The 25,690-nt window shown below is 33.3% G+C and overlaps 4 protein-coding genes across 4 annotated transcripts; 2 read left to right on the top strand and 2 right to left on the bottom strand.

Moving 5' to 3' along the window:
* Positions 1-2,000: 2,000 nt before the first annotated feature.
* LOC123008327 (midnolin homolog) lies at positions 2,001-8,469 on the top strand. Its single transcript, XM_044404131.1, has 4 exons — positions 2,001-2,610; positions 2,673-2,760; positions 4,685-4,967; positions 7,675-8,469. Exons 1-4 carry the CDS (start codon positions 2,405-2,407, stop codon positions 8,031-8,033), a joined length of 936 nt encoding a protein of 311 aa, XP_044260066.1. The 5' UTR covers positions 2,001-2,404; the 3' UTR covers positions 8,034-8,469.
* A 1,529-nt stretch (positions 8,470-9,998) lies between these two features.
* On the bottom strand, positions 9,999-14,165 carry LOC123011390 (E3 ubiquitin-protein ligase Hakai). The gene is made up of 4 exons (XM_044408799.1): positions 12,496-14,165; positions 12,214-12,421; positions 11,975-12,162; positions 9,999-10,836 (listed from the first exon to the last, which is right to left on the bottom strand). Exons 2-4 carry the CDS (start codon positions 12,419-12,421, stop codon positions 10,159-10,161), a joined length of 1,074 nt encoding a protein of 357 aa, XP_044264734.1. The 5' UTR covers positions 12,496-14,165; the 3' UTR covers positions 9,999-10,158.
* On the top strand, positions 12,754-14,270 carry LOC123011401 (DNA polymerase epsilon subunit 4). The gene is made up of 2 exons (XM_044408811.1): positions 12,754-13,076; positions 13,127-14,270. The coding sequence occupies exons 1-2, from the start codon at positions 12,858-12,860 to the stop codon at positions 13,265-13,267; spliced, it is 360 nt and encodes a 119-aa protein (XP_044264746.1). The 5' UTR covers positions 12,754-12,857; the 3' UTR covers positions 13,268-14,270.
* An 896-nt stretch (positions 14,271-15,166) lies between these two features.
* Positions 15,167-19,580, bottom strand: LOC123011381 (dnaJ homolog dnj-5). The gene is made up of 4 exons (XM_044408787.1): positions 18,209-19,580; positions 17,873-17,999; positions 17,398-17,822; positions 15,167-15,797 (listed from the first exon to the last, which is right to left on the bottom strand). The coding sequence occupies exons 1-4, from the start codon at positions 19,458-19,460 to the stop codon at positions 15,283-15,285; spliced, it is 2,319 nt and encodes a 772-aa protein (XP_044264722.1). The 5' UTR covers positions 19,461-19,580; the 3' UTR covers positions 15,167-15,282.
* Positions 19,581-25,690: the final 6,110 nt, after the last annotated feature.

Genomic DNA, 25,690 nt, shown 5'->3' on the forward strand with positions numbered 1-25,690 from the left:
TTCGCGTTTCAGGAGGATTTTGTAAATCCTTTGTTAGTGATTGGACCCCTTGATTTAAGCCCGTAAACCCCCTGATCCTCAAAACAGCACTCACTCTGCAAGTTCCCAGTTCCAAACAGCATGAGCAGTTATCCTTAATTCTATCCAATAACACCATAAACTTGTTAAATCTCATTAACAACCGTAAAGAAGTAGATATGAGAGGTCAAAAGTTGCTGAAAATGGCCTACGTTGACATCAAGAAAATAGGTACTCGTAGCACAAAAGCTGGTTCTGCCAGTTCTGAAAATATTCTCTCTTCAACGGGCCAATATGACCCTATTCATGACAAGGGGCTTTCCATTGTAATTATTGAACTTAAAGATAAGAATGTAGGTAATCTTTATCCACTAGTCACTGGGAAACTCCAATTTTAAAACAATATTGCAACGACAGCCATTAAAAATATGAACTTAAATATACCTACTGTGTATTCATTCATAAACTACTCTGAAAATTATTTGTCATGATATTTCGTACTTAAAAATTTTAATGTAAAGTGAAACAAAAAACGTTGTATGTAGGTAACTTGAGCATTATTGATGTCTATGGTCCTTGGGCAACTTACTAATCTCGGACCGGAAACCCTTCACCTTGCATATCTGACGCACTCGGAGATCATATTCATCGATCATCGAATAAATGCCCTTAGTACATAAATAAAAATAACTTTTAACAACTCGCTAGGACACCTACATTTCTTTCCAGAAAAATGTGAAACAATATACAACCATTTATGAAAGTAAACAATTCAACCAGACTAACGATCCTCACGGTGAATAAGTCCATGATCATGGTATAATCAGCTATGCAACCAACAATACAAGAAAACAAGCAAAATGAAATCAAATTAAAAAACTATTATTATGATTCCAACAAATAGTTAATGTTTGTTTAAATGTTAATGTTTATAAAGATACTTATAAAAAATGTATTGAGTGTTATTAGCTATTGTTATTAATAACACTAGTTGACAGGATTTTTAATATTTTTATACCTAAACTAAAAGTTATAATTCCTTATAGATAGATTTTGAGGCACTGAGTTCAAAAAAAAATATATACAAAAACACAAAAAGCGCCAAACAACAAATTTAGACCTATCTAGTGATAATTTTTCAATAATTCAACAACAATTTGGATTTAAAATAAATTTTAAATCGGAGGCATTTGTGCAGAAAGCAGGAAAATTATCGTTCGTAACAACAAACTGACGTGATAAAAAAATTTAACAATTATTTTTGTTTAATTAAAGGTATATAAACATAGAAATAATAATTTGATTAAAGGTATATTAAACAAGCCGTTTCAACGACAGTTAGCTTACAAATAATATATTGTTTGTAAGCACCTAGTGTAATCTGATGTGTTTAGCTCTATTATTTTGTAATCAATATAATAAGCTTATCTGCAAGTTTAGAACACCTTTAGATCTTTTAGAACCATTGAATGCCAGTGGTGGCAGTGGTCTTAGGTGGGATAATCTATATAATATACAGGCAGGATTATAAAAAACACCCCAAGCCATAATTGCATTATTTTTAAAGCTTTGACAATATTTCTTTAAGCAAAATTGAACAGTTTATTAATAATAATAAGTTATTGATTCAAAAAATAGATGACAGTAAACTATACAATAAATTTGTTCCAGCTTGTATAAGTAACAATAATCTCTTTTAAAAATAATATTAAGTACCTATTTAAAAAAGTTTTAATTTTTTTTTCGTCGGTAGTATTAAATGTTGTCTGAAATAAACCTAGCCATCGTATTTTATCTGTCGTTGTTTTGGATATGTATTTTTAGTTTTCCTAATGATACTTTCGTGCCAGAGTGATATTTCAATAGGCCAGGTCTGGTAAAATCAATTGTGTAGTTGTAGTGTTCTGTATGGGTAGGTGGCACATTATCAATATAAAGTGAACAAACCAGCTCCACTCTCGACCGTCTCCGTCTACCTGTTTCCATCCCATCGCAAATCTAAACAAAGAAAAAGCGTTCCTCGCCGAAAATAATCTTCGGTTGAGACCCCGAGTGAAAAGAATCTGAATAAAATCGCTTAGTTGCGGGGGCGATCCTAGTACCTGCTGCCAGGTGTCGAGTATTGAACCTCCGGTGTAGGCAGCCCACATTACACCCGACGGGCTTTGTGCAATACCCCCACTAGGTCTGGAGCGCAACCAAACTTGTCAGAATCCGGAGTTGCTACATTACAGTACCGTAATACCACTGTATTGTTTTTTTTGTCGGAGTGTGCAATCCGTGGGTTCTGAAATGGTGTCTGGTGCAGTTTGGGCCCCCCGCGACGCCGCCCCAGCTTTATAGTGTCTCAGGTGACGTCGGTGTGTGACTCTTGGACTAGCCCCTAATGGAAAACAGTTCGCATTCGTCCGCTAACCCCATTTCACAGGGGTGTGGCCCACATTCGCAGATATCTATACATGTGAGCCCCACCACAGGGGGCGACTTCTACCTCAGTGTGGAACCAGACATTAGCGTTGATAATTTCAAGAAACTCGTCTCGAAAAGACTCAAGGTGCCCAGGGACAGGATATGTCTGTTGTTTCGCGATAAGTGGGTTTCATGCACGTTTTATTTTTACAGTTACGATATATTTCGGTGATTTTGTGTTGCAGGCAATTGCAAGACGGGAGTTTGATACAACATGGCATCTCGGATGGCTCCAGAGTCACTTTACTGCCCAACGTTGAAACAGGGCTTATCGTATGTTGCAACAATTTTTTTTCTTCTTGTAGACGTACTAATAATTCATGCTGTGCATGTGCTAATTATAGATCTGAATTCCACTCTAAACCACAACTGATCAATGTTTATTTTATTATTGTTATTCATTAACTCTTTGCTTTGCATTTTAACAACAAACAGAGGTTGAGGGAAGTGATAAGGGAGCACTTTTTGTTTCTCGTTAAAATTACATAATAATTTACCTGTATGAAGGTTGATAGGGTGGGGCCCATAAAAGTACCATAACTTATCCTCAAAGGTTCTATTTTCCACCACACTGACACAAAAGTTAAAGTCAAATATTTTTGTTTTACGTAATAGATGTAAAATAAGTTTAAAAGAGTTTTCTAAAGGTGTACAGTTAATTTGGAGTTTCAAAGTTCATGGTCATATATTTAGTAAAAAAATAAAAGAAATATTTCATTGTTTACTTAACTATCATCAAAGACTTGAAATACGTTTTTGACACTTGGGGTTGTCCTAATCATGGATACATATTTACATTATGCTTCAGTATCATCACAATTAAAAACTCACAGTACTTCACTTAACAAATTTAATATTTTCTAAAGTGTTTTTTGTACCTAATGCACATGGTACACATACCAATTGCGTGTCGCAGTGTGTGGTAGTTTGTACAAAATCTAAATTTTGATTTATATGTAGTTACGAAGAAATTATAACTTTAAAGAGAAGTTTTGTGATTTGATAAGTAGGGATAAATCATGTTAGAAATTTTGCTTCATTCTATGCCAGTTTATATCAAAATCACTGACTTCGTTCAGTGTCTCAGAGCAAATGCAAATATTTGTTGGTTTCGGGTAATAATAAAAAAAAATCATCCTTGTGTGGTTTTGCTTGCTATATACTTGTATTTGCTATTGTAACTTGTAACTGAACAATACCACAACTAACAGGACAATACTCGGTGCAATATATTAATTTCAAATAAACTTGGGAGTGGAATTCATGTCTATTTTGTGTATTACCGTAATATTACGCTTTAGTGACTGTACTAATGTGCTATGTATGAAGTACTTATAATCCGGTTGGTGGTAGTTCTTTTATAGCAATAAAATTTCAAATTGTGCTAACGATTTTTATTTAGTCTTGTAATTCACTATTTAAGAAAAGTGGCGTATATTTAATAGTAATTGAAAAATACAAATTAAAGATTTTATAAAAAAATCTGCACTTTATAAACAAAAGCTAAGTAATAAGCAGGTTAGCCGTAATATGTTTATTAGGGTGGAAATATTTACTGAAAGAATTAGTATTTTTATTCGTAATGTAATAAATGCATACGTGGTTGGTTGTTGTTATGAGAAATTTATTAATCTTAATAATGTAATAAATGTTACAAATTTTAAACAAAGTTCTTTTGTACTTGGTTTTTTAAAAACGTATAGTTTTTAAAAAGAGCACATCTAGAAAGGTGGTGCTTTTGAGCGTAAACTTATGGTAATAAATGTCAAATGTAGCTTTTCTATTATGTATTTTGATTTTTCACTTAAAAGCTTCAAAAATTAAGTTAATTTTTTAATACAGAGTTCACCTCACCATTTGAAGTGTTACAAAATAATGGAAATGGGCTATTTGCATGATCGTGACTAATTGCCAACAATAACTTTCAAAAATTATACAAAATTTACATTTTTTTATAACATACAATTTTGACACTTCATGATAATTTAAAGCATAAGGTGGTCAAAGATGGATAATAGACATTATCTGAGCTATAATTAACATTTTTTTTATTATCACTTCATTTAGCGTACGTTTAGTTGCATGTTCCGTTGATTCTTTCAAGGTTCTCTGATAGCAAAAAGATAAATTTTCTGTATAATAAAATAACCGACGAATATAAACTTGTCGTTATTGATTATTATATTTTTCGTTACAGACTCAGCGTCCGGAAATAGGAATAATGCAAGCCTTAGAATCTCTGAACGACACCCAAGTAAACGAATTCCTATGTGGAAAAGCTCCACTAAATCTAAGCATGCGATTGGGTGACCACATGATGCTAATCCAACTGCAATTAAGCACCGTTTCAGGAACAAAACCACCGATTGTCTCAGGACCACCACCAACTACCAGTCCTCCAAGTCTCCTTCAAGCATCCAGAAACCTCCAGCACACTTTACGAAGACTATCCGCCGACGTCTTCTCGGGCCGTGATAAAGGTTCACTAATTTTATAGATTCTCAAATTTTAAGTATGTACGAGGATAGATTTTGAGATTCTTATACAGGCTGGATTATAAAAAACGCCCCAAGCCATAACTTCATTAAATATAAAGATATTACAATACTTCTTTAATAAAGTTGAACAGTTTATTGTAAGCAATTTTTGGGATAGACACTTTGTCCAAGTACATTCTTTTTTTTTAAGTGACAGAAACATTATTTGTTTTGTCCTCAGTAGGACAATACAAATTTGTGTTTTTTTTAAAGAAAACACCATAGGTTTATTGGCATTTTTGGATGTATGTAGCTATCAATATATGGGCATTATTAATACCATCGTAACCATAGTAATTCCACCAGGGATCACATATCTTGTGGTTTATCTAGAGATTGTAAAAGCCGAAAGAAATATTGAAATTCGAATTAAAATAAAGAACGAAGGATTCAGTTTAACAAAAATGTGATTATTAGGTGATATTTCATTCATCTCTTGTACAACTGTGCACTTTTTGACTACTGCAACAATGGTTAATTTTTTTAAGGTTTAAATTTTAGTTATTAATTATAGGCACTTAAAATAAATGTTTTAGGAAAAACAATTTGATCATCTCTTAGATGGAAAAACAATAAATAGGGTGTTTCATTAAATTTTTTTAAGTTATTGAACTTTTAACAAGCTTCTACAGTCTTAAAGTTTTTACTTTTTTCTTTACAATAGTAAAAATGTTGTAACCTTCCTAGTTTTTGTGTAATAAATTTTACAAAAAAGTATGTTTTCTCAAAAAGAAAACAACTAAGCAAGATCGACCAATAAAAGTTTACCTTAAAAACATTGTAATAAAAAGCTACATCCAAAAATGCAACATGTGGTGTTTCATTTAAAAAAAAACACAAACTTGTATTTGTATGTAACCAATTTTTGAAACACCCTGTATAGTTGAAAATAATTTCAGACGACGCCCTAGATTAACAAATTAAAAAAAATATCATTTGAAGGTCAATATTCGAGTTTATGAACTCGCTGAGACACCTGTTACCTCGGAACTCTTCTATTGCCACACTGCCAACGTGGCAACTGCGTTTTTTGAGGTTCAATATGTCACAAACATTTTATTTCTATGTAAAAAGGAATCTGTGTTACAACAAATGAGCCCTACTGTCCTACTGAGAGATTTGGAGCTGAGAACAGAAGAAATATAGAAAAAAACATTATAAAAACTGACGGAATGGCAATAGAAAAGTCCTGAGATACAGCTTCTCCCAAGTCTGGCGGCGAACTAACGTTGTCAAAAATGACTGAATTTTTACACTAAACATACGTTTACTATTAAAAAAAATATTGTTCATAGGCGTCCTGTTAAATAATATTTCAAAACCACTGTTATTCTTAAAAAAATATAATAAGTAGGTACTCATACATACGATGAAGAATGATGAACAAATTATTAATTTGTTGTTGCACGAAAATAAATTTTAACTATGATATTTCTAGCAATCCTCGTCCTCAAAATTACTAAAGCAAAATGCGTTTTCATCGCTGTTATCGTTGGTTATGATAAGTTCATTAACGATTACATGTAAACGATTTTCCCTACAATATTGGTCTTCAGTTAAGATCACCCGATTGCAAACTCCTTAAAAATGACAGCTAAGAAAATTTTAGAGAAAAAATGCACGCACATGTATTTCATCTTAACCAAGTGGGCACATTCCAAGTGTCTTTTTTGTCACTGTCAGTTTGCCACCAGATATGGAATAAGCTCTAGGTACACGTTCAAGTTTCAAAACTGAACGAATAATTTAAGTTATGGGCATTTGACTATAATAACGAAAATTACTTACGTAACGAGATGTTTCAGCAGTCATCACATTTTCAACTAAAATTCGGATCAAAACAATACGTTGACCACAAATCTAAAATGTGGCAAAATTGACTATCAAACTCAAACGTTTTTATTTAAGTAGTCAATTGTCATTCATTGCCATTATTTTTTGCCATAATCATTTCTCATATCTACAGTTTTCTGTATTTACGTTATTCAATGTTGCCAAATTAGTTTCAAAGCCACCATCTACTTAGATTAGAATATACGAAGTGATCCAAAAAGACTGAGTCTGTTGGTAACAGATTTAAAAGTATTTAAAACCGGATATGGTTTTGCTTGATAAATTCTTGACGTACAACGCCTCAAGATTGTTGAATTGTTGTTAATCAAAAGCACACTCCAATGTAAGCTTTAAAATTTAGAGTCAGGATTGCTAACAGATTTATTTATTGTTGATCACTTTGTATTGTGAATATTAGAGGTATAAGGGAAAATATACCGGGTAACTGTAAATGACTTGATGATTTTTATCCTCAAATTGTAAAATCTTAGTTTGGCAACCTTAACTCTCAAATTCAAACATCAAACTTTTATAAGCAATTGTCACTCAGTTGCAACAGGCAATCGCTGGCTTAGTCGCCACCTGAAACACCCTGATATAGCAAACTATAAATTATAAAAGGATTACCAATAATTCAATGTTGCCAATAGATTTTTTTACCACAAGCATTAATAGTCACCCAGTAGATCTGTTAATTTTATTGCATATCTTGGTAGAATTACATAGAAAATGCCCTCTCGTAAAATAACAAATTCAAAAACGTCTATTTTTTCTGGATTTTCTGGTTTTTAAAGTCGGTTGTGTTTTTTACATTTAGGCCGTCGAGAGAGCGTGTATTCGGGAACTTTCAGCGGTGCTCTGAACCCTGCCTTACAAGACCCGAAAGGGCGTCCTCGTCGGGACGTCGCCACAATAGTCCACATCCTCAATGATCTCCTATGCTCCGTTCCTGAGTTCCGACGGGTGAGTCGGAAAGGATCCGAAGAACCAGTACCTGTCCCCGAGCAAGAAGACGAACCGTCATCGTCGACATGTAGTGAGGACCAAAACCTGCGCACCCGCGGTAAACTTGAACAGCTTCGTCTCGTTATGGGGGAGAGACGTGAGCGCAGACGCCAGCGTAAACAGAAACCGTATTCGTTGCCTCCTAGTGATACCGACACCGTAACTGCATAAAAAAATTCCTTTGTTTTTGTACATAGTTTTTTTTTCCAAGATTTAATTCGAAATTACGCTAAAGCTCTTGTAAGTTATGAAGAAAACGTGGCTGTGGGTTGATCAGAAACGGCTCTTCAACGAAGAGGCGATGACAATTTTACTGTTGACGGTTCTTGTTGTTTGTAATTTAAAAGAGTTTTAATGTAAGCAGCTCTGTAATGTGCATTTGTAAGGTCTTTCTTTAAGTTTAGTGAATTACTATTAGCATAATTGTTTCAATTCTTCATTTGTTGTAATTATTTTTAGACAAGCAATTTAAACGTTAGATGTTAAGATGCATTCGTTTAATCAAAGCGATGTAGGCAGCAGCCTCTACTGATCATTCTGTTTTGTTCCATTTTTGGTATAGAAAAAATATTCATTGGTTATGTTTAATAAAGTATTTTCCAAAATTCCTACGCCTTTTATTAAAAACACCCATTTCAAATGTACACCACCGAATTTTGTGACCCAAGGCAATTCTTTTTTTCTTTTTCAGATACATTTTTTTTAAGTTTTTGTGATGTGCAACCGTATTTTTAATTAATAATTAATTTTTGTAGACACTAATGATTATGTGAAATTTCTTGAATTTCTTCTTTTTTATTATGTTATTAGGAGTGAAAGTGATTGTTTATGTGGTGACGCTGAACGTTCATTTTGCCGAACGGAGTGAGGCAAATGATTCATCTGAGCCACATAAACTCACTTTTACTCCAAATAACATATACTATTTTATCCGCAAACGATTCAGATGGAGAGTAGAGCAACACACTAATAATCAAGTAAATCACCCCAATAATCAGGACGCTTTGTAATAAAATCATAACAAACGTCACGGGTCAGTTTCCGAAGTGTTGAGATTTTCGTAAGTGTTAATTGATTTAACTGGTGAATAACTAGGGTTGTTTATAGTGCAAAATGTCGAATACTGAAACAGCGAAAGAGTTAACATTAGAAATGTCGAAGTAAGTGTCAAGTAAAAGTGAAAAACGCTTAGGCGAAAAAACAGTGTTTTTACTCCATGTCTGAAAGGTAAAACTTTTACTTGTGTCAATTAGTCATAAAAGCGTCATTTTTCTGACGTTTGCGGATAAACAATTTTTTGCTATAGTTATTATAACTTAGGTTGATACTTCGCTCAATTAAGCATTGGAACGAGCAATTTTTTGTTTTGTAATAACGAGATTTTAGATTTTTTGTTCCAACGAACATTTTTTTGACTACGGGTAATTAATTTTTTGTACAATTTTATTTTTCTCTAGTGATTTTTGTGACCATGCTCGATTTTTTCCCAGACGACTAACATTTTGTTTTTTTTGTTTTCAGAACAACTAATAGATGCGATGTTTTTAAAAGAAAGCGATACTTGCTTAATTTTTGTGGCACCTGATATGATTTCTTGTTAATTTTATGTTTCAAGAGCCACTTTTTGCTTAATATTTTGTGACAAAAGACGGTACTTAGCTCAATTTTTGTGACTACAAGTGATTATTTTCCCACAGTCGGTGTGTTTTAATGCTCAATTTTTTTACCTCCCTTGTTTCAATTATTGTGACGGTAAGGCACCAGCAATTTTTAAATCATTTTTTCCTATACGACATTGGCGATAAATTTTTTCTTTGCATAATATACATTTATGTTATTAACAGCATAAAAGTCGCCAAATTTCAACTGTTATATTGGGGTAAAAGCTAGAAGTACACTCCTGGGCGGGGCCTAATTGCGCGCAAACATAACAGGGGAGGCGGACCAGTGGCGTCCTCAAATACTACGATAATAAAGCGAATCTATACGCCACTACTTCCAAAAACTCCCCTCTTTTTTACACGCCCACTTTCTAACATGTACTTTTCTTACTACATACTTAATAATTAGCTTCTTTGATGTTTTTTTCAAACAAAATAATGTAATGTGATAAAATCAGTGCTGCCAAATAGAAAATTCTAGTAAAAATTAACCATTATACTTTGAATTACATGTAATTAAAACATTCATTAAACCGATAGTCACTAGCTTACAAAACTTAAGTGTAACCATTGATAAATTTATAAAATTAGTCTTAGACATAAATAGATTAGAATATTAATTCTACTTAAAATATTCATCTGTAGTATTGCTGGCTACCAGTCCACTGGGGCGGAGGCGCCGTGCTATAGTCATACTGTGCCGCTCTGCCTTGCGCCCCCTGTCCTCCATACTGTCCCGCAGCCGGCGCTCCGCCACTATAATTATAACTCTGTGCCGGACTATAAGCCGGTGGCGCAGCATAATACTGGGGCTGCTGCGGTGGAGGTATATGCATAGGAGGCAAGCCTTGATTATATGTCGCAGTCTGTTGATAATTATAATAACTATGTTGCGTAGCGCTAGTCTCATGCACTGTAGGTGCCGAATCTTGAATTGGCACCGTAATCAAATTAGTCCGAACTCCAGAACTTTGTATAGAAGTTGGGCGTTGTCTCACATTTGAAGATATTGAAATGTTCGATCTAGGATCGTTCGTTTTAGCGCGGACAGACACTCTTTCTGGCTCAACAGGAACTTCCATTGGTTGGATGTTATTAGAAACGTGCCGGTGGTTGATGTGGGCTTGAAGATCACGGTGTGATAAATAAGTACGGCGGCAACCGGAGGAACCATAACGAGTCCCTCCATGAGTACACATGAAAACTGTCCCTAAACCAGTTTGTTCCACTCTTGAAACTTTCTCCAAACAGCGCGGACATTGCTTCTGCTCTTGTTTACCACAGGACAAGCAGAACACATGCTTGCACGGAATCTATAAAAGGAAAAGTAATAATGAGTGCCTTAAAAAGTCCATCAGTGGGGGATCCAAGTCCCTTTTTTATTTTTATGTAAATCTTTGACGACTCAATTGTCAGTGATATTTAACGATTTTCGAAACAAACCTCATATTATATCAGAAACTACAAATGTACCACTTTGGTGTGAAAGTGATATACAAGCTGTCTCACCTAACTACCTAACTTCCGGATCTATACTCCTTAAAATATAACTTGATTAATGCCCTGTCCTTATATTGTCAATTAACAGAAATATTACACCCGAAAGTCTTACGTGGGACACCTGTATAGTGCTGCAACGGTAGTATCTATTAGCAAAGGATGTAAATAATTATATTACAAGAAAAACAAATTAAGAATGCTGTGTTGCATAAACATAATATGGCATATAATTAAAAATATCTACCTAATAAAACTTACATAAGTTTCAAATTTTATTTTTATGAAAATACTTTGATGTTTACAAATGTTGTACTCGGATCATAATTTATGCGAATTCTCAATTCTAGAAGATGCACTTTTACAACCCTTTCCTCAAATGCGATAATTATGTATTCTCGTAAAATTTTTGGTAGCAATTAAAGCATGTTTAACCATCTCTAATTTAATCTAGTGGTCTTTTTACTTTCTAGACATATTTCCAAGAATTTTAGTGTACAGTTGGAGACAAAATACTTTGGTCGTCACTTTCCTGACACTTCAATGTAATTCAAGCTTTAACGTCAAAATGAATGATAATTTTAAATTAATGACAACTATTATATTTTCCTATCAAAAACTTGTCAACTATGATTGACAGTAGCTAAAAATAAGGTTAACAGTCCTAAAGCATGCTTTACAATTTAATGCCACTCAAGTGACATTGACGACCAAAGTATTTTGTCTCCAACTGTACGGAACTTATCTTCGGTTTTGTGTTTCCTTCTGACATTTAATGACATATTTATCAAAATAAATCAAAAACCGGAACTACCAACTTTTTATTAAAGTTGGCAAGAATGATTTTATTAGTGTTACCAACATAAAGACTGCTTTACAATTCTGTTTAAAAACAACTATTTTAGCACTTTTTGGGTGTTTTACAACAAAATTTGTTCAAAATGAAAAGTTTACCATTCGTCCGTAGATTAAAATGGGCTTCAAACACTTATCACAGCAATGAATCATGGGATTGAGCACTTTTTCCCCAATCAAATTCACTTTGTGTGACCAATCTAGCCGCAACATTGGTTCTGGTGGCCCTCTGTTAATTGTTGTAAAAGTGGGTGCTTCGAGTTGCGAAATGTCAGCTTCCAAATCAACTAAAACATTCAATTGTTATTCAAGGCTGACTTTAATTCAATTATACATACTTTTAGGTGCCACATTTTCATTAGATTCACTTTCGGTTTGTTGTGCCTCTTCAGAAGATTCTTGAAGTTGAGAATTATCTATTTCTTCATCGCTTTCTATTACTTTGATGGCTTTTTTACCACGACCGCGACCTCTACCTCTTCCACGACCTCTGCCTCTTCCTCCACGACCCCGGCCGCGGCCCCTCTTAGGGGTCCCATCATCCATCTACGAACACAAAGTTATTGCGCTTAATACAACACTAAACTTTCAAAAATAACCAATAAAAAAATATACTGTACCTTTTTTTATTTATTTAATCGTTGACGTAAGAGCGTCCATAATTTTGAGGTTAAGACCTTGTCATATAAAAAAGGATGCCAATCCACTAGGTGAATCATTGAAAATGCAATTAAGCACAAAATACATTTTTGTAATCGATAAAATCAGTATCTAAAAAATTAAAAGTATTAAAATAACCAGGTCTTGACAATCCAAACGAAAATTTTATTTTAATTTTATTAAATATTTTAAAATATGTTCTAGGGGAATGTTTTGTTAGTATTCTACCCAACCTGACTTGTTTTCAGAAAAGCGCGCGATTGAGGTTATGTTGTAAAACTTGAAAAGGGAAGATTATTATTATTCCAAATCCAACTATAAAATGGAAGATATAAACGAAGTGGATATAGAGGAGATCGAGACTGAAAAACAGCCAGTTACTGAAATGACTGAAACAGTAGAACACAACAACTCAACAACAACTCCTGAAAAGCCAAAACTGGTTAAACTTCCTTTGACTCGAATTAAACATATAATGAAAATGGATCCAGATTGCAATTTAATAAGCCAAGATGCGTTATTTCTCGTGACTAAATCAACGGTAATTAAAAAAAAAACAGTTTTAGTCTCACTTCATAGCATAAGTTTTAGGAAATGTTTCTAGAACACCTTGCTAAAGAATCTTGCAAATTCATGGGTATGGGGAAAAGGAAAACTGTACAAAAACGAGATGTCGATGCGGCAATAGATAATATACCTAGTCTTTGTTTCCTTGATGGTGCCTTAGAATAATATTTTTGAATAAGTAATAAACGCATTTTAATTAACAATATTTTACAGAAGCGACATACATGCAAATTTTTGGGATATCTTTTCCTATTTTCGTGTTGGTACCTTCGCAATTACGCTTTGAAAAAAGATGGATGCAGTTTCCATGTACTCTTATTGATGAGACTTGAACTGGTATATCAAAATTTTTGCATTTCACACACCCCTCCAATACCCGCTCTGGTATTCCCCCGAATTCCTCATGTTTAAAGAGTACAACGTGTGTGTTATCTGCATTGGTGATACAGATTGTGCAGAGTATAAATACAAGAGATTTCCACATATCGACACCAAAAAATACTGTTAAGAGTAAAAAAGCACTTCTATGGGAACCAATTGGTGTAAACATAGATAGAATTAAGGTACGTATGTAGTAGGATCCTCTTCTCAGACAGACCTGCTGCCATCACATATTTTTGACACTGACAGCTTTTTAACCTTGAAAATTGCTTGTCAAACCTTAAAAAATTACAAAACTTTAAATAGGTATTTATTATTTAATGTCAACATTATATGTTAGCGATGCTCATGAGCATTATGAATGACAATAACCTCTGACAACCACTAATTTCAAGGCCAAAAAGCCTCTGTTTATAACATAATCTAGTACAGCCGGTGATTCTGAAGATGTCATGCCAATAAACGGAGCCCGGCATTTGGGATCACTACCTACCCACTCCGACCGCAACCATCCTTAGCTATAAATCACCGTAAACTTGAGGACACCACTTTTACCTTGAATATCGTCCAATTGCATAAAATTTGATTTGATTATGTTTTTAGTAAGAAATCACTTTGTTTACGAACATCATAGCCGATGAAACTAATTCTAATGAATGTCATGTCATTTAATTCGTATTATGAACTAAATTTAACCTCGAATTAAAATTTGATTGCCCCTAAAAACTGATGTGATCATTGAATTTGTAAACCTTTTTGTTAGAAATTAAAGTCTTTTATGCCACGACCGATGTGCGTTTAATAATTTTACCTCTTTTAGTATTTCATTTTAATGATTATAAATAATAAACATTTTATTTACATTTACAAAAGAATTGTATACGAAATTTATATGTATTACTAATATTGGGAATATTCGCGCAAAAATTTCGTAAGCATCACGAACGTTATTAAGGACTTACCGATCTCACACAATAATTGGAGTCGTCGCTTCACTCTTCCCTCTTAATATACTATTGATTTGTTTAGATTTTTTTATCGTTTTAGAATTTGAAAAAGTTAAGTTTCTTACAGTCTGAATTAATTTATATACGCAAGTTAAACAACTCATCTAAAATGCATTCTTATTCTTACGCACAATATTCATCTCTTGTTATTAAGTTGGTCATAATAATGTGTTTTTTGGTATACAATTTTTTTGTAAATTAGACTTAGTTTCATCGGCTATGGTTTTCGTAAACAAACTGATTTCTTATTAAAAACATAATCAAATCAAATTTTACACAATTGTACGATGTTCAAATTAAAAAGTAAAATTCTTTCGTGTCCTCTAGTTTACGGTGATTTATGGCTAAGTATGGTTGCGGTCGGGGTGGGTAGGCTGGGCTCCGTTCATTGGCATGACATCTTCAGAATCACCGGCTGTACCTTAAATAAGACCGCCAATAGTTCTACTAAAAGATCATCATTAACATACTGTTTCTGTACACTTACAAGATATTCGATTGTTTATTCATTATTTAGAAGTTTTCATATAAAACATACATCTCCAAAACGCATTCTGCACTTCTGGTATTACCCTGAATTATGTATTTTCAAAGAAAACAACGTGTGTGTGCAAAAGCACAGAGAATAAATACAAAAGATTTACACTTTAACATTGCTAGGAATAAAACACTTCTGTGTGAATAAATTGTTGTAAACATGATTTATTTTTTAAGCGCATTGATTTTATAAATTGATAGCACATACTCATAATAGCGAAATAAAATACACAACTTATGCATCTAGTGACAAAATCACTTATTTGCCTTTTTGCTCCTACGCTTCTGTCCTTGTTGCGTACAATCCGTTTGTCCATACAAAGTATTAAGTAAGTTTTCGAGATCGGGTGGTTTCTCATTTCGTTGAGATCCACTGTGTCTACGAGGTTGACTATTTTGTTTACCTAAAGCGATGCGATATTGTACTTGATGAGAGTCTGGTCTTAGGTGTTTGAGACTGTCTTTTTGACAACCGGCCCATTCCGTTATATCATACACATTTCCTTCCATACAAGCGTAGTAATGCCACAAAAAGCCGAAACAGCGAGCTTCGGCCCATATATCACCTTCTCGAGCCGCGTGATGAATTTTACAAGAAAAACAGTTTCTTGCTGCGTAACAAGGTCTATCTACTTTAATTCTTTTGTGACGTAAACCGCAAGCACTGCACCGAATTGTATTAGCGGCTGCTTCAACCTTTTGCTGTAGTTGGGCCAAAAGTTCAGTCAGCTCGCTCCAGGCCTGCTCCACTTGCACAGACTCGACAACACCTAAACAAATTTAAACAGTTAGAAAAAGTAAGGCGAGAGGCAAAAAATATTAATAAACGATGAGCTTCGGCCGACAATGATAATATTATTATCGTTATTCCTATTTCGATGTTTTAGGTAACAAACTATGAAAAGTGTTTTAAGCATAAAATGTACCTAATTGAAGAAAATAACACAGGCCGGTCATATGAAAAATTTTTGAGACGAGTTTTAATTTTAAAAGCTGTTTCTTTTTATTTCATATGTCCTGAATTCAGATGTAGGTATCCAAGCTTTCTTCTTATCACATCTAATTTTTCTACAAAGTTAAAAACACGTTTATTATAAATTTTTGAAGGTCACAGTTAAAATGTATTTTTTAAAACATTTTTAAGGAAAATATCAATTTCAAATATTTATATTACGCTTATTCCGAATGATATGTTTTGCGTTTATCCAAAGAATTATGCCTGAGAGTATTTTTTTATGGATTGATTTCTACACTTATTGAAGATAGTTTCAAAATGAACATTATCCAAACATAGAACACATACCAATAATAACGCGAATATAAATTTTAATACCGCATTAATACAGGTGCGCCAGAACTCGCGTCCCAGAGAAAAATGTCATATGGTAAGATGCCAGGAACATGGAAAAAATATTAAAAAAAAAATATCTATAAAAATTTCGAAGTTATAAGAGTTTAAATTTTGCACTTTGATCCTATTTCTGTTGGAAAAATAATTTTCCAAGTTTTTTTTGTTACAAGCTATTAGAAGAGGAAACAAGGAAGCTGTATCCTTAATTCTATTTAATTTTTTCCATGTTCCTGGTATCTTATCTTGCTTGAAATTTTTATATGGGACGCAAGCTCTGACACACCCTGTATAAACACTTCAATCTCAATCAATATAAATATTATAAGTCGTACCACAGCCAACGCCACTTGTGACACTTTTCATAATGTTTTTTCTGTATGAAAGAGTAGAGCTTCTTGGCTTAAAATTTGTCAGTAAGATTCAGTTGTAACACAATTTCTTCTACATAGAAATCAAATGGTTTTGACCTATTTCACCTCAAAAAACGCATTTGCGAAGTTGTCATGAGACCAACGAAATTTAACGACTTATTTTAGTACACTGGAATTGGCTATGGGTGTTGTTGCTGTTGTGATTCACATATTTCGCAAAACGTGGCAAAACTCAAGGAACGAGAGCTAAAACTGGATGGTTTGATTTAATTTTATGAAATAAGTGAAAAAATACCGCCATATAGATTTTTTTTTGAAAACCTGATTTCATACAATAAAACGAGTAGTGGATTTGTAATCAGCGCCACCGAATTAATAAAAAAATGACAACAACATTTTAAACCCCAAAAATCATGTTGGCCTACAAAATATTACAATTGAGACATTATAGAGAAATTTTCTAGCAGTTCATGTTTAAATTAAATTTCTCGTTCGCAGCTCCTATCAATTTTTAATGACAAAGACAAAATTGTTATTATGAAATTTTTAGAGACTCGTGCCATCACCAATCCTCTAATTTTTATGGCATCTAACATGAAATTTTTCACTACTTTTCGCGCTGGATTAAAATATGAAAATTTTGATTACCTTTATCGTACGCGGCCCTTCTTTCCGGTTCCCCAATCATATCAAAAGCGTGAACTAAAATTTTAAAGGCTTCTTCGGCTCCCGGTTGTTGGTTTTTATCCGGATGGACCAAAAAAGCTTGTCTTTTATAGTACCTCTTAATATCATCATCAGTACAAGTTGGAGTAACTCCCAATATACTATAAGGGTCTTTTCCTTTACACGCTAAAAGTCTTTTCATTGCTTCTTCACCAGTCGTTGGCATATTAATATTATTCTGTAATCCGCTATGAATAAAACTGCGATTATTGTCTTTCGTTGGTTTTTCAGGTTTCTTAAACTTTTCCCAAATCCACGATAGAATTCGAATACGTTTTGCGATGGTCACTACCGTATCCAAAAAGAGACTCCAGTGAACACACAACCAAAGCCAAAAATTCGAAGCCCTGTTAGATTAATATTATTTTTTTGCTTAAAACTTTGGAGTTTGTCTTACATGTCACGACTGATGTGTACACTCAGGCTACAAATATCGGAGATAAGATGAATGAGCCAGAAAAAGAATACGGTCAAGATCTTCCACCATCCTTTCAAGTAATGTTTCAATTTTTGACCAGCTATTCCTGAAAACAAAAATTTTTTTTTAAAAAACAATCCAAATGAAATTTTAATTTAAAACAGAAGCCATAATCTAAACCTATGTAAAAATTGTTATGCATGGGCTAAAAAACAATTAAAATATTGTAAAAAAAACAATAGTATGGTTGAAAACCCATAAACTGTACCAACAATAAAACACTTTCCGCTCCGACGATTGCAATTTACAACTTACCGAAAAACTGATTTTCTCTCTTGCGGGTCCGCTGGTTTCTTTTCCCTGGAGGCCTCTCATTGCTACCAAACGTTTCCAAATTTTTTGTTCTGTTATTAAACTTGCTTGTTTTTTTCAGACCATTTTTGCTAACATATAACGTCTCGTTTTTATTAGAGAATGGTTCATTTTCAGGCGAATCACCAGTATTTTTGGTAACTTTTCGAAAATTCGACTTTTGCGTCAAATTTTTAGTACTGTTGGTAACATCATCATTCTTCTTCTTCTTACCATCATCAACCTTAATATTGTTTATCGGTTCATTGATGTTATCAAGCGACGCCCATTTGCGATTCAACTGCGTGCTTCTGTTACGCTTATCCTTCTCGCTGTTAGTTTTCATAAATTGGGCAGTTTTCTCAGAAATGGGAATATCCTTAATATCCGCATTTGTATTGCTTCTGTTCAAAGAACAGTTGACTTTTTGCGCTTTCTCGATTTTGCCGTTCTTTTTGTTATTCTCCTTTTTCTGTTTGGTTTCTTTAGTGTCAGTTTTGGCCGGTTTGGCTGTATTCGGGGGCACTGCTTTAGTTAAAACATCGGAGTAGCTAGGACGCATTGGTTTCACTTCTGCCACCATCCTTGGCTTGCGATTATTCCGACTAAAACTAAACTGTTTCTCTTCAAGAGGTTGTTCTAGTATTAAATTTTGTTCATTTTCCTTTTCCGACATTTGTTCAAAGACTCCAACATTTGTTTTAAAGGGTTCCACATTGCCAAACGGGGAGTAAGTTCCTGTAGTATTCGGCACCCAATTTCCCACCAAATTCTCGATTAAATGAGCATGGTTGCTGGTCTGGGGCAACGGCTCATGTAAACGCTCTGGTTGATGCAAATTCGAGTTTAAAATAAACTCATTTCTGAAAACCCCAGCATCGGCATTACCATTCTGCATTGGCTCGTACATATACTTCAAATTAATCGTGTCCAAATTTTTATTGTATTCATTCATGTCGAACGGATGGGGCTGTTGCATGTAATTGTAAGGAGTTGTAAACTGTGGCATAGGTACATAACCCATTGGCATGTCTGACGCAGGGTTGTACGCGTAATTGTTTGCAAAAGGTGGTTGATTCCAGTTCAAAGGCTCGCTTGGAGGCGGCGTAAAACCCAACGGAGCATACTGACCATCTGCATTTTGCATTTCTGCAGTCATGTTCCCTATGATTTTTTCCACCGCTTCATTTGAACAGTTCCTCTCCTTTTCACTCATTTTGCACAATGTTTAACAAAACAACGAGGAATTTTACAAGTGTACAGCTATTTTTGTAACATTTTGGCACATAAACATATTATTCAACTCTGTCACTTTTGACGTACTGTCAAAACATCATCAAAATGGCAATTGCGCGATCGATATAATAGGAAGCTGAATGATCGACTTGGAAAAATTTGAATTCAAATAAAAAATAGTGTTTGTTCATTTGAAAACTGGTAAAATTGGCTTAAATATTATTATAAGTACTTGACCAAAATATGTAAATGCGTCTAAATTAAAATAAAGTCAATGCTTTTCTGAAAATTTCATGAGCGTATGTCCTGAATAGTAAATACTAATTAAAACAATTTTTTGCTCAAGTAAACTAAAAATCAACATTGACATCATTATTCAGCTTACTTTTGTAAAGTTTATATTTTTGATTCTGTTTTTTTTTTAGATTTTAATTTTGTTGTTATTGCAGGGAGCAAATTACATAGATAGGAGTGTCCTATAGCTACTGGTAGATGTCGCAGCGTGCCCGATTTACACGGCCAACTCATTTCAAAGTTGCGATTAATTTAAAGCGCTCTTTTAGATTGAAGCTTGCAGTTTTGTGTTTGGATGCTAATTTAAACACCTGGAGTAAATTAGGCATTTTGTGTCGCTAGCGCTTTCAATTAGTTTAATTAGTTTAAATGTTATCACTGGGTGATCTAAATTAGTAAATTGTACAATTGCGATGAGCATTTGCAGTTGTGGGTGGTCTAACTCAAAATGTTATATCTTGAGCACACTCTTGCGTGGAACATGTGTATATAAACCGCGGCGTCTTTTGACAAATGCTCGGTTAACACCAAATGTTGTGTGTACAATTTTCCAACGCATAATTAGACAAGGTATAAAAAATTGTTGCGGAACCCTCTGAGACGAATGCGGCGCCAAAAAGTGGCGCCGGTCTGTGTTCACCCTCTCAGTTTATTTTTATAAAATTCTGACTAATTTCTGCATAGTCCTACTGTTATGGGAAATTACTATTCATAGACAGGGCCGGAGTAAGTTATTGCACATCAGTCATGTGTTATAGTAGTGGAAACTTTGAATAATGGATGAATTATGCAATCTAGTCTATAGCGTATGCTAATAATGGAGAGGTTCTTGATTAATTGCATTTTGATTTTCAGATTATCGGCCGTTTGCTATTCATATTGGGCCATAGTGCGGCCCGGACCCAATGAATGGAAACTTGTTACTTAATTTACATAAACATCGATGCAAAATTTGTTTGCATATTAGTTGGGGATTATACGTCTCCTACGTGAAACCAAATGAATTTTGAAGTATTCCGTATTTATTGTAGAATTATGTAGGTACTTCCTATTTATTGTTAATTACTTTCACATTTAAAAATCTGCTTGTAAAAATGTTACTATTTATTCTTTTTTTTATATACAGGGTGTATCAGAAATACGTTAATTTTAACACGTGAAAGCACTTACCAACTAAAATAACTTTTCTATACAACAATTTGCAAAATTCTTATTAATTGTTTTTATTGTTTTCCTCCATTATTTTGTGTAAACAAGCCGCTCAATGTTAATAAATAATCACAACAATGCAGTTATTCTAATGTAGTTCCGTTTCTATCACAACGAAAATACTTCGGAATTTTTAATTTGATATGTACCTTTTCTAATTTTTAAATCAAATTTCAAAGCTTTTATTAAAAAAATACAAATGGTAAAAATGTATTATTATCGAGATGTGTTATATAGGGTGCGCCAGAACTCGCACCCCAGAGAAAAATGCCATATAATATAAAATGTATATAATATATATAAATGTTAAAAAAAATTATCTATAAAAATTTCGAAGTTATGAGGGTTTAAATTTTGCACTTTGACTCTATTTATTTCTGTTGGAAAAGTAATTTTCTAAGTTTTTTTACTGTATCCTAAATTCTGGCTCTGTTCAATGTTATTTGTGGGGTTTATTGGCAAATTTTTTGTACCTTTACTAAATAATTGTTAAAAAACATATACAAGATTATCAGTATCATTAAATAGACATAAAAAAATGTCAAATGTAAAAAAATAAATGTCAAAATTTTTTGACAGTTGGAATTTTTTAAACATTTTTTTCATGTTCCTGGTATGTACATTTTACTTGAAATTTTTCTCTGGGGCGCGAGTTCTGGCGCCCCTGTATGTTAAAATTAACACACGTATTTGTGATATACCCTGTATTTACATTTTTTAGTTTTCAGAAAAATTAAAGTTGTAAGTAGGTATACAGTTTTAGCGTAATAAGAGATCTTAAGTTTTTCATCATTTTTTTATTACAAAAGCCTGTTTCAGTTTCAATATCGGAGTTTTAAAATCAAAATCTTAAGTCAGGTATTCGTAAATTCTGACCAAAAATTGGACACTTCAATGACATGAAACGTCAGTAATGTCATTCATGATCAATGACAGTTCTAGTAGTTTGCTATTATAGGTGGGTAATTTAAAGAAACTGGACAAGAAGGCATTATAAAAAGATAAATTCCAAATACTAAAGCTTTCAGCCTACAAATACTACTAAATTCAGAAATTATTATAAAAAATTATGTCAAAACAATGACAGCACTGACAAAAACTATACATCAGAGTATTTTATAGACTCGTAAGATACGTTGCTATTGGCGACATACTTTATAGATGAAAAAAAGAATTTTTTTCAACACTAATAGTGCATACTGTTTCTATGCTGCATTTAAGTTTACCTCTTATGTTGCCGTTGGAATACGCTTCAACTATAAAGTACTTCGTCAATAGCAACGTATTTTTTATGAGCCTATAAAATTCGCTGATGCATACAGGGTGTTTGCGGATTGCGAGCAAATATTTTAACCACTAAAATAATTCGTTATGAAAAGTCGAATTGAATTTTTTTTTTGGATTTACCCCCATGATTTTTACGAGCCGTTCAGTGTGTGTTTGATGGAAGTAAAAATATCAATGAAAATAATTCACTTTGAATGTTGACCGTAAAAGTTTTTTTGCAGAAAAAAGGTTTAAGTTTGTGTAAAAAAATATCTGTTGTTTACACGCGTCTGCTTAGTCAATTGTAATCGCTCTTTCGGGTGAATTGTGAAATGAAATTGTAAATCAATTCATTATGGCCAACTATGAGTACTCAAACGCCACATTACGTGTACGGGCATTACTTCCAAGAGGGATTTTCACTAAATGTTTGGGCAGAGATCATTGAAAATCTCCTTATTGGACCCCACATTTTTCCACAACTAGTGCCGCTTATTTGGATTTTTTGGAAAAAGTGTTGGTCGATCTGGTGGAGGTTGTGCTCTTGGCAACACGAAGAGACAAGTGGTATTTACAAAATGGAGCTCCACCACATTATGCCAGAGTCGTCATCAATTAGTTGAACGACCATTCTCCTGAAAGATGGATTGGTCGCTAAGGTTCAACTGCATGACCACCGCAGCCACCAGATTTAAATCCGTATGATTTTTTTGTATGGTCATATCAAACAGTTAGTGTACGCAGCTCAAATTAATACCCTCGGGCTGTGTGTGTAAACGCAAGCTTCCCTAACCCAAAGGGTGCATTGCTAAGGAAAGACCACATTTAAAGCAATTTTTTATAATAGCAAGTGTTGACCCACTATCACTGACACTGATCTATCTTAATGTAGCGATATTTTTTTTTTTGTCTTTACGCTGTTTACATCCTGCAATTTTTCTTTTATGAATAAATGTAAACGTATTAAGACGGGTTTTCAGACTAAATTTATTTTTAATTTTAACTCAGAAATTACGTGTTTTTGGCAAAAGTTAGAAATAGAGAAGTTGTTTCTTTTGACGAGTTTTCTTAGTGGTTAAAATATTTGCTCGCAATCCGCAAACACCCTGTATATTTTGTCAATTTTGACATACTTCTTTATAATAATTTAGTAAAATTTCTGATTCAAAAATCTCAGCCTATTAAATTCTTGCTCTCTCCGGTCACTTGAACTAAAACTACGACCTCGATTTTTAAACTCTATAAAACTCTAGTTGTCTTAATAGCTTTTAAAACAGCGGGTTTTCTAGCCGCACACACAATCCATCCCTTTCCAAAAACTTTTAAATTTTTGCTTTCTTTTTACATCGCGTTTTCACTTAAGTATCCTTTTTCACCTGGGACCGTTTATTATACATTTATCACCGTTTTATTTTCTAAGAGACACAATTTAGAAATCTGTAACTGTCACATTCACTGCCATTGCTTCAACTTAATAAGACTTGGTTTATAAAGCAATTGGGTGGTTGCACATATTTTTTTATTGCATATTTTGAATCTTTATTAAAAAAATATTGACCCACGTTGTTGCTTTTTTTTGAAATCTTAATTTTAGTACAAAAAAATATATCAAAAACTCGTAAAATGAAATAAATTTTAAACGCGCGCGTTTTATTTGCTGTGAGGTAATAATCCGGCTTTTGCGCTCATTGGCTGTTTGAATGTCGGATTGCAGATCTGTTTATGGTTATATTTTTTTTAATTAATTAAATAATAAATAATTCATTTTTAATTTTTTTTTAATATCTGTGTTCTATGTATACAATAATAATTATGATGCCAAAAATGAGTACATTTAAACGTAGTGATTAAACACACGCCACATTATTTCACTTGCCATTGTCAGTTGTCACTGCACTGTTGTCACTGCTTTTGGAATTGTTACATAGTAAAGCGGGAATTTATCTTGGGTTTAAATTCTACCCCAAATTTAATAATCAAAATTATAGTATTTCAAACTCTTCCAAGTTAATTTTACTGACGGATCGCTCCTTTGTAAGGTAATTTCTAACGAATACGTATAAAAGTAAAAAAACACAAAAACTCCGATGGATGCAACGACCCTATTGCTTTATAAATGCCATTGTTTTTAATTTAACACGACTTGACAAAATTCATTGTTACTCTTTGCTAAGCTGTAACTTTTTAACGAATAAAGATAGAAAAAAAATATATTTGAACTTTTTTCAGCATGACAGCTTCTATTACTGGTTTTGGTATATATTCTTATTAATATTACAAATAATGTGTGTTTTAACGTTTCTCATTATACCTCATGTGAATAATAAAAAAAAATAAAATTTCATTTTCAAAGAGCTACTTGAGGAAAGTTTTTGTTTGTAATTCTAAGAATAATTAAGTATTTTTATGTACTTCTAAAAATCTTGTGACTGATGGTTCTATATTTTTGAATCCTGTATATCCAAATGTCCAAAGATCTTAGTGATAAAAATCTTAGTGATTAACGATAATTAGCATCCGATGAAAAATCAATGATGATAAAACAAATTATTTTTGATAAATTATAGTGTTTGAATGAAAACAGTAAGATGAAAATTTCTGAATGCATTCATTTACATATTGTTTTTTTTTCTCTTGTAAATACCATATGATCGAGAAGATGTATTCTCCAAAAAGCTTTGACCTTATTTCTTTGCATATACGGGTGTTCCGTTTTATTGTTACAAACTCAAACAGGTGATAGAATATTCAATTTTAAGACAAAAGTTTCCTATGAGCATGTATCAATAGTAGATTATGTTATTAGGAGTAAAAGTGAATGTTTATGTGGCGAAGCTGAACGTTCATTTTGCCGAACGGAGTGAGGCAAATGGATTCAGCTGAGCCACATAAACTCACTTTTACTCCAAATAACATATACTATTTTATCTGCAAACGATTCAGATGGAACGAAAAGAGCAACACACCCATAATCAAGTAAATCACCTCAATAATCAGGACGCTTTGCAATAAAATCGTAACAAACGTCACGCGTCAGTTTCGGAATTTGTATTGAGATTTCGAAAGTGTTGATTGATTTAACTGGTGAATAACTGGTGTAGTTTATAGTGCAATATGTCGAATGCTGATAATCTACCTTGTACCTCTAAAGAAAATGCTGAAAAAGCGAAAGAGACAAGAAAGAGACAACAGTGATAAATGTCAAAGTAAGTGTCAAGTAAAAGTAAAAACGCCTAGGCGTAAAAACAATGTTTTTACTCCATGTCTGAAAAGTAAAACTTTTACCTGTGTCATTTAGACATAAAAGTGGTCACTTTTGTGACGTTTGCAGATAAAAAATGTTACGTAAGCGAGCTACACCTCCTGAAAAAGATGCGTTTTTAATGGGGTTTTTCCAGTATTGCAGAATAGATAAAATTACAAGAGTTGGTACAGCTGATT

Source organism: Tribolium madens, unplaced genomic scaffold, assembly GCF_015345945.1.
Source record: "Tribolium madens isolate multiple individuals breed KSU strain unplaced genomic scaffold, Tmad_KSU_1.1 Scaffold_19;HRSCAF=116;Tcas5.2_LG9, whole genome shotgun sequence".
NCBI classification, from domain to species: domain Eukaryota; kingdom Metazoa; phylum Arthropoda; class Insecta; order Coleoptera; family Tenebrionidae; genus Tribolium; species Tribolium madens.